Consider the following 9,646-nt stretch of genomic DNA (forward strand, 5'->3'; position numbering starts at 1 on the left):
TTTGAAAGCAGCCACTTTGTGCGATATATATATCAAAAACGATAATCTACCCTTCCCAAGACCCTGGATAGTCGGGACCAACATTGAGGCCTTTCATTAGGGTATATCATGCCACAAAATTCCAAGAGGACAAAACACACCATCTTATGATGGCGTTGTTCCCACATAAGATGGCACGTTTTATAACCAAACCCATCACATTCTTGGCCTTCTTTCAAGAAAAAAAAAAAAAGAATAAAAAGCACAATTACGTATATGGTTCAGAGTTTTGATTAATTTTCCTTATGAGGAGATCATAGATTCTTTAATAAATTATTTGTATAGAGAATTTGCATTGATTCATACAATGTGTTCTCGCAGCACATCTCAACCGTGCATCGGAAACATTATGGAAAATATTTTCATTGCACTCTAAAGTGTGCATGTGAGGCTCATGTGGGGAGCCAATGAACTCTTGTATAGATACAAGATAAATAGATGTCCCATCCTTTTTTTTCTTTTTAATAATAGAGAGAGAAGTGAAAAGTGAAGGAATATAGGAGAGAGAAGGTAAAGACAAGAGGGACTGCTTTCATGGAGAAAAATAAAGAGCCAAAAGGAATTAAAAAGAAGGATTTAGACATAAATATGTTAAATTGAAAAGGATGGAGGGAGGGAGAGCCGTGAGAGAGGGGTGTATTCCATAAGAAAAGTCATGCGGCCTCCAGACAAAGATTTTAGCAGTACGGAACAGAGTCCCTACTTGGCCTATTAAATCAAAATAAATAAATACATAAATAAAATTTGCTAAAATCAGGTGGAACGAATTGAACACTGGGGCAGTTGGCCAATCACCACAAGACACATCGGCCCCATATATCATATATGGGACCCGGAGGTATCATAATTGGTCCACTATTACGAGTAGAACTGTAGACGTATTTTGAAAGTAGTCGATGTGAAGTGATGTAGTGGTATAAAATTAAATGATAAACTCTATCAACTATCTCCTTATTCCTCTTACTCTTATTTTATTCGTATTCTGATGGTAACTAGTAATATAATGCTTATGGAATTTTGTGGAATAAAACATTCCCTCTCGTAATCATTCCGTCGTTACCTAGGGTTAGGGTTTATAAACCCTAGATTTTGACCTCTCTCGAAACGCGTGTCGTCTCGGGTTCTCATTTCTCGATCTAATTTTTAGTATTTTACCCCCACGATACACGCTTGTATACAGTAGTCACTCAGTAGGGGGTAGGGCTAGTTGTTTTGTAAGTTGTAACGTATCGGGTACGTGTCGGCGTTCTACGATCAATCAATTATCGTTCAGCTGTTTGTGATCTTTTGCTTGATTTACGAGATTTTTCTGCCGTGGGATCCAGAAACTGGTGGGTCCTGGTTATTCTTGTATACAGTAGAGATAAATGGGTTTCCATCACTCGAAAAGTTAAAACTGTGTTCCTTTCATGTCCATGTATAACTTGTCCAAGACAAAGTCAGTGTTACGGTAGGCTTGGGTTTATGTTAGCTACCATACATGGGAGATGTGAGCCATTGATGCGGTTGACAATGACGTTGTCTTTATCCTTTACCATGGCATTCGAGTGGTGGGCCACCGTGTACACTTTGCTCTAAACCAACCAAAGTGGGGGCCCATCAGTTGAGACATTTAGATTGATAATTTTTAGTGAAGGGAATTATGGGTGCAATGAAGAGGTACTAGGAGGTTATATGGACCATGGTAGACCTCAGATGCATTGTATACGCTCTTCTTATAAAAATAATTTAAAAATTTTTCTCATATTAATTTATTAGTTTTGGGAGCTAAAGGTTAGTCAGATAATGCTTTCTTGAATTGATTAAGTAAAGAGAAAAGGATGACCACAGATCTCTATGAACATCATACCCTAACCCTAACCCTAACCTAATATTAACCCAAATTAAAGAAATAAGCTCTTAAAACCACTCCTTTTGGTCTGAAAACACTGTCACCACCTTTTCTGCCCCACTTTGTGATAAAGCAAAAGCAGAAAAAAGCAAGAAAGAAAAGAAAAACATAAAAGAAACAAACAAAGAAGAAAAAATCAATAAAGAAAGAAAGGACAGAGAAGAAACAGAAAACAAAGTTTCTACCCATGTATCAAATTCTTCAAAGCAAGTTTTAGGCTTTGTTCAGCCTCACACAAAGTAGGAAGCCCCAAGAACTCTCAAAGCTTCTACAAGAATAGTTTGAGAGCTCAAACAAGGAAACAAGACAAAGTGAGAAGAGGGAAGGAAATTGAGGCATGAATCGAGGTGTCTTGCAGAGCTCGCCGGTGCAACAAATGATCACCGGAAGCCCTAACTGGTGGAACATTAATGCCATGCGCCCACCCGCTCAACAACCCTCACCTCTCCTTCCTTCTCCCACCTCTCTTTTTCCTCAGTATGCACTACCTCCACCTTCCTCTCTTCCTTTAACATCTTGGCCGCATGATTACCAAGAACTTCCAGAGTCATGGAGCCAACTACTACTGTAAACCTCTCTCTCTCTCTCTCTCTCTCTCTCTCTCTCTCTCTCTAGTACTCTATATCTATGCTTATCTCTCTATCTATCTTCTTTTCTTCATCTTCATAATCTCCTTTTATCTTCTATACTACCTAGAATTTGATCCAGAAATGATATATCTACATCTAATAATTCTTCTGTATTTTTTTGTTTTTCTTTTTTTTGCATGGGTTGATCTAGAGATCTTCTTGTCCATTTCCTTATGGTCAACTCCCTCTCTACTGCCTCTCTATCCATCTCTACTTATTAGTTTTTTTTTCTTGATATGGGTTTACAGTCAAGAAGGTGAACATTTTGATCATTATCTTTCAGGGGTGGCTTGGTAGGCGAGGAAGACAGAAGTGCTCTAGGTCATTTTCAGGCTAAGAAGTTGGAAAATTGGGAAGACCAATTGCTCTATCAATCGCCAAGTAGTGTTCCTTCTGTTGATGTTAAACAAGAGGTCTCTGAGAATGGTTACGTATATGGTCATGGAAATGAAGAATTTCAGTCTGCGAGGTCTTCTTGGTCTCAAGTCATGCCTGCTTCCTCTCCAAGATCCTGCGTCACTAGTTTCAGCAGCAATATGTTGGATTTCTCTAACAGCAAGTCAGATGGAAAGCATCAACAACCAGATCACTCATCTGAGGTGAGAACGATCTGTATAGATTAACTTTCTTGTTTCAATTTTAAGGCTGAACTTGGAGCCTCATAAGCTTTGAATTCATTCATCTTTCGTTGCTTTCAGGCAGCATGCCACGCCCTAATTGTCTTGTTTTAGATTTAATTTGCTTTAGTAGGTGAAGAACTTTAATCTGTATCCGTTCTTATTTTCTTCTTCTCTTCTTTTTCTTTTGGAAATTTTTTAGTGTAACAGCACAGCCACTGGAGGGGCATTGAAGAAGGCTAGGGTTCAGCCTCCTCCAGCACAATCTACCTTCAAGGTAGTTGATACAAAACTCAGTAGATCTCTCTCTCTCTCTCTCTTTCTCTCTCTACCTGTCTATCTATCTATCTCTCTATCTATCTATCTGTTTGTGCTTGTGCGCATGTTTGTTTCTGTGATTGGCCTTTTTTGGTTGTCCATTTCTCATACATGTGTGATTCTTTATCTGTTTCTCATCTGGTCCATCCAGTGGAGGAAAAATTAAGGACAATACAACATAAACCCGGAAAATTTTCGCAGACAAGTGATATCAAGTGGTCTTCATCTTTATCGATTTCTTTTTTTCTGTTCTTTTTTGTTTTTACCAGGTGAGGAAGGAGAAACTAGGTGACAGAATAACAGCCCTCCACCAGCTAGTTTCTCCATTTGGGAAGGTATGACATCAAACTCTGCAGTCTGCAATATAATGTTTAGAATGTGTAAGAAATAGAGAATAATACAGAGTTTTTTTATGGTGAAGCCCATAAAGTTTTTTTTTTTTTTTTTTAAATCCTAAGCTCTCTTTCTCTTTATATTTATTGTTTTTTATTTCTCGTTTTTCCATTAAAGAGGCCCTGAAGAGGACTTGGGTTTTGGTTGTTTTTGTTTCTCCCTTTTGCAGACTGACACGGCTTCGGTCTTGTTAGAAGCTATTGGGTATATTAGATTCCTTCAGAGTCAAATTGAGGTGATCTCTCTCTCTCTCTCCCCCCTTTAAATTTGCGCAAACAACCATGAATCACTGTGAGGGCATGCAGTTAAAGCTTCATTTTTCTCTGCTCTTTGGCTTCTTTTAGTTATCGAAGTTTGTATACTCAGGTTCTTAAACATATTCCCTCAATTTCTCCCCCTCGAATGCAGGCTCTCAGCTCCCCGTACTTGGGTACTGGATCAGGAAACATGGGGCAACAGCAGTCTGTAAGTAACTGTATAATACTTCGTTTTCCAAAGCATTCTCCTCTCTCTCTCTCTCTCTCTCTCGTGTAACATGCACACACGTGTTTGAGAACGTGCACGTATGCTAGTGGTTCAAAAATTAAAACGTTGGTATATATGTCGTACGCCCATTATATTCGTGCTTGTCTTCATGGATTTGCTTTCATTAATTCTGTGTATTGCTTAATTATATATTGAATTAGTATTGCATAATTTCTTGTTTAGGTTCAAGGGGAGAGGAATTGCATATTTCCTGAAGACCCTGGTCAGGTATGCTTTATTGGGTCCATTACCTCCTCAAAATTAAAGCAAATTAAATTACATATACAAGCTTGAATTTGAAAAGCTAAAATTTTATGAATTGTTTTCTTCAACAAGAAAAGGGTATCCAATGAATAAAGTTTTCACCCAACTCAGCTTTATAAGCTTTAGAAAGGTTTTCTGAGTTTAGATTAATGATAAACAGTGAAAAATATAGCTATACTATGACGATTCTGATCGGTGGTATTTTAATTTTTTGCTATTATTTTTGTATAGTTGTTGAATGATAACTGCATAAAAAGAAGAGGAACTCCTGAGCAGGTAGGTGCTCCTGCTATTAATTACTTCATAGTAACTCTTACTTAAGCAATAATCCCATCTATCATCAACTGAACTGTGATATCAATAGTAATTATATTAACTCTGTGTTGATGATGATAATGTTACAGGATTCTGAGGATGAGCCGAAGAAAGACCTGAGGAGTAGAGGGCTGTGCCTCGTACCCATTTCTTGCACTTTGCATGTTGGGAGTGACAACGGGGCGGATTATTGGGCTCCGAGTCTCGGTGGGGGATTTCGATAGGTAGTTTTAATTTGGTCTCTGCAGCCAGCACACATTAGGGCTTCGTCGTGAGGTGATGATATACCATCATGAGCAGTCAATCTGCTCAATTTAAGGCTGATTGCTCATGATGCTATGCATTAATTCTAGATTTAGAAATGAGTGTGTTATAATTAATCCAGGGTCTCGCTGTTATCTTATTACTCAGATAAGGTTTGTTCATTTTCATTCTTCATCTTCTAGTTCAATGCTTTTAATTTTCTGTATATGTGCGCAATTCTAGTAGTATTGCTGCCGTCTTAATTGCAACAACTGATCATCGGGGAGTATATTAATTTTCTGTTTTTACTGATCTTTTTTTTTTTCTTCTGAAACATGGACCCAGATGGTGGGGATTGAGTTTATACATTTTAATTCAATTCCCTACTTAATATATGTATGTGGCTGATCAAATTTCATTACTAGGATCGATCATAAGCTTCGATTGAAAAATTCCATGAGCCAAATTATATTATTAGTACTATCTACATTATTAACAGCTTCCAAACATGAGGAGTAACATGTTTCATTCTCACAAAAGTATTCGAAACCTTTGGAGCTTTCATTTCCCCTCCCAATACCCAGATAGCTCTAGCTCGGACTTGGAGTTTTCATTTGATATCTGGTGTGCTTGCATCTTACTGATGAGGAATCGCAAGGAAGTGCTATCACAACAGATGAGAAATCAATTCTTTGACCAAGATTTTTCTTTTTTTCTTGAAGCCAAATGCATGGCTAACTGCATGGCTAACTTAGGCTGCGTTTGGAAGAGGTGTAAAACATCATCATTGTAAAAATACATCGATGACGTTTTACACTGAACCGTATATATAATGACCGTTGCATTTTGAAAATCAATGTAGTTTTGACATCGATTATCGATGTAAAACTTTAAAGGTGATGAGGTTTTACATCTATTGTTGACGTAAAATTATACTCCATCCAAATGCACACAGAATTGAACCGAAGTATAGTTTTACGTTGATAATAATTACACTCTTTTACCAAATGCATACAAAAGCAAATCAATGTAAATTTTACATCGGTTCTTGATTTACATCACATCCAAATGCAGCCTTAAGTTTGGGTGCTTTATATGCATACTTTTTTTTTTCTTTTGTCTCTCAAAAAAACTGCTTTATATGCAGACGTACATGGGCTCTCCCTCCTGCTGTATTTTTTTTATTTAACTATCTTTATCAACAAAAAAAAAACAACAAAATTAGTAGGGCTCAGTGCTTTTTTGCAATATTTTCTATCTCATGAGATTTTGTTCTCTAACTTGTCCAACTTGTGATTATTCGAGTTGTCGAAAGTCCAACTAAATCAAGAAATTTGAGTCTTAGAACACTGATGACCATTTTCTTTTTCCTAATTCTAATGATCATTTTCTTTTTTTTTTCTTCTTCTGGGAGATAGAAGAACACAGCAGACAGCTTCTATGTAGATGGAAGCAAGCCAAACAGCCATTATTTCTCTAACTCCAACCACTGTAACAAACATCCAAACATGTGACCCTCAGTTTTTGGTGTTTCTATTGTACTTATGAAATTGTCCTCAAGTGGCTTAGGCGATTCCCCTTATATATGTTTCTTTCTGCCATGTCACTGCTGCCACAATCATTATTATGCATCTTAAATGAGTGACACCACCCATTGATTTCCCCATTGTACTATTCCACATGACACATGGCAATCCCAAACATGACGTCAGCATTATGTAATGTGTCCTATCCTTACCGGCCAGAAAATTCTCAATACCACCCCCACGGTTTTGGCCATATGAAAATACGTCCCCTAGGGTTTATCTTTTAAACCTCTCACCATCACTATTTGTTTGGGGTTGACTTACTTATTCCACCCCTCCACTAACTTGTCATCAGTTTTGATGGACCAAAAGTGATCACATGATATTTATGGTTATTGTTCAAAACTCTCCTTCACTTTTAGCCATTTCTCTTAAATTTTCCAGCACCCTCTGTTAGATATATACCATTAGTATTTGTTAATAAATTTTATCATTAATAAAATTTTTATTATTCTTATTTATTATGGTTCATTAATAAAATTAATAATTTTTATCAATTACTTTCATCAGAATTTTATTTGAATTCTTGTTACCTTTGCAAGAATTAACTTCTATATGATAAATTATAAATCCAACTTCAGCTCCTTCCACTGCTAAAACACTTAATTGCTACAAAAAATATCATGTCTTGTCATCCAATGATGTGGGCTTTAAGGCAACAAAAATAAAAAATTAGCTCACCATATGATCAAGATCTGAACCAATGAAAATATGTTAAAAATATTTAAAAAAAAACAAGAAAATTGTTTAAAGAATAAATTGTTCATCCATTTACAAGTTGGAAATCTCTTCGTGATGGTTAATGTGGCCCAACATTGGGTATTGAGAATAGAAGATGTATTTTCAAGTTTTTTTTTAATTTAAATAAATTAAAGGGTAAATTGCTAAAACCTCTCGTAAAATTTTTTATTATATTAATAAACCCTCTTAAAGTTTGATAAATGCAATCACCTCCCATGAACCTTTTGAAACAGTTGCAAGTAGACTCTCTATTAGAATCTTCTAACAAAAAGAACAAAAATGTCCAAAATACCCATATACTTACTTTTGACTAAAATGTTTATTTTCCAATTTTTTTCTTCATATCAATCACTACCCCAATCCCTTTTAATCTCTTTTTCAGAATTGATGCATTTACCAAATTTGCTCTTCATATCAATTGCTCAAAGGTAAAATTGCAACTTTAAACTATGTTTTTCATACCTCTTGTTAGAGGATTTTATGAAGGGGGTCTACTTGTAATTGTGTCGAGAAGTTTATGGGAGGTGATTGCAATTACCAAACTTCAAGGGAGGTTTAGGCAACGGTTAAAAATTTCAAGGGAGGTTTTAGCAATTACCATGGTTTGTTTTCCAATTATTGAACAAAAAGAGTGATTTTTGTGTATTTTCCTTAACTAGCATTGAATGAGATGTTAAATAACATTTTTTTCCATTGGATTGTTTTACAATTATGAACAAAAAGAATGGAGTTTTGTGTAATTTTTGTAATAAGCATTAAATGAGAAAGAAGAGTCATTTTCTCATAAGCATTAAATGAGAAAACAAGCTTAAATACTTACCGTTGCTAATTCTCTTATTCAAACCTTGGAAATAGGGTATTTTAGTCTAGTGAAAATTCCAGAAGCCAACCACATCTATTCATACTTTTATGGATAATATAGACAGATATACCACCCTTCCCTTTGAGTTTGTCATGAATGAAAATTGTGCGATGACAAATTTATTATACTACCCTTCTATTTTAAATTTGGGGATTCATCTCTTCATCCAAGTGATGGGCTTGGGACATTTAGGTTGGAGGAGGACAAAAGAAGAAATATAATTTTTTTTTGGTTTTTTTACATTTTTTAAACAAATATTTAATAGGAGATCAGGGTTAATTTGATCATTAAAAATAATTAATGATCTATTTGGACAATTTCTATTAATGATCACTAATGGTGAGTTGGTCACTTGAGGGAAGTTAAGTTTTAGATAACAAAAATTATCTAACAAGATAGAGGTCATTGGAGGTTTTGAAAAGTTAGGGTAAGTTTAAGAGAAATGGAGAAAGTGAAGGGGGTTTTCTAATAACAACCATATTTAAAGCCTTTTAATTAGAGGTGCTCATAAAAAACTGAAAAACCAAAATGAATCAAGAAAATTGAACAAAAAATATGGTTAATTGAACTGATTTTTTTGGTATTTTTGAAAAACCGAAGGACCGGTCCAGTTTTTGGTTAACTTAAAAAAAAAATGGCAGTTAACTAAAATGACCATTTTAAATATTTTTGTGTATATTATATATATATATATATATATATATATATTTGTAATTATCTATTTGTAATATATAATATATAATATATTTATAGAACTTATAATATATATTTATTTATACTATATATTATAAATGTAAAAATAAAAAACTGAAGAAATGAATCGATCAAAAATTGAAACCAGTCAATCGGTGATATCAGTTCAATTTCAATTCAGGGGAATTGCAAAAACAGGTGGTACTGGTTCAGTTTAAAAAAAGAGCCCACGGTTTGGTTAACTGAACTATGAGCACCCCTCTAATAAGAGTTATCGTGGGTTTGGTCGAATCAGGCTTAGGCTAGGCTTTGGGCCTATATCTTTAAATACATAATATTTGATATATATATATATATATATATATATATATATATATATATATATATATATATATATTGATTTTGTATTCTACGAGACACACATAGACATCACGAGCTGGGCTAGGCTTGAGTCAGGCAACATAACCCAGGCCCTAGCATGGAGATTTGTGGGCCGAGCTTTTGTACTGGGCTAGAAATGATCACCCTAC

General features: G+C 35.1%; 1 protein-coding gene across 1 annotated transcript; it reads left to right on the top strand.

Moving 5' to 3' along the window:
- The first annotated feature begins 2,130 nt into the window (after positions 1–2,130).
- Positions 2,131–5,548, top strand: LOC104595146 (transcription factor bHLH68-like). Its single transcript, XM_010255746.3, has 9 exons — positions 2,131–2,497; positions 2,843–3,158; positions 3,379–3,453; positions 3,764–3,829; positions 4,057–4,122; positions 4,296–4,352; positions 4,596–4,640; positions 4,908–4,952; positions 5,081–5,548. The coding sequence occupies exons 1-9, from the start codon at positions 2,268–2,270 to the stop codon at positions 5,213–5,215; spliced, it is 1,035 nt and encodes a 344-aa protein (XP_010254048.1). The 5' UTR covers positions 2,131–2,267; the 3' UTR covers positions 5,216–5,548.
- Positions 5,549–9,646: the final 4,098 nt, after the last annotated feature.

The sequence above is a fragment of the Nelumbo nucifera genome, chromosome 2 (assembly GCF_055504915.1).
Source record: "Nelumbo nucifera cultivar China Antique chromosome 2, China Antique-T2T, whole genome shotgun sequence".
In the NCBI taxonomy this organism is placed as follows: domain Eukaryota; kingdom Viridiplantae; phylum Streptophyta; class Magnoliopsida; order Proteales; family Nelumbonaceae; genus Nelumbo; species Nelumbo nucifera.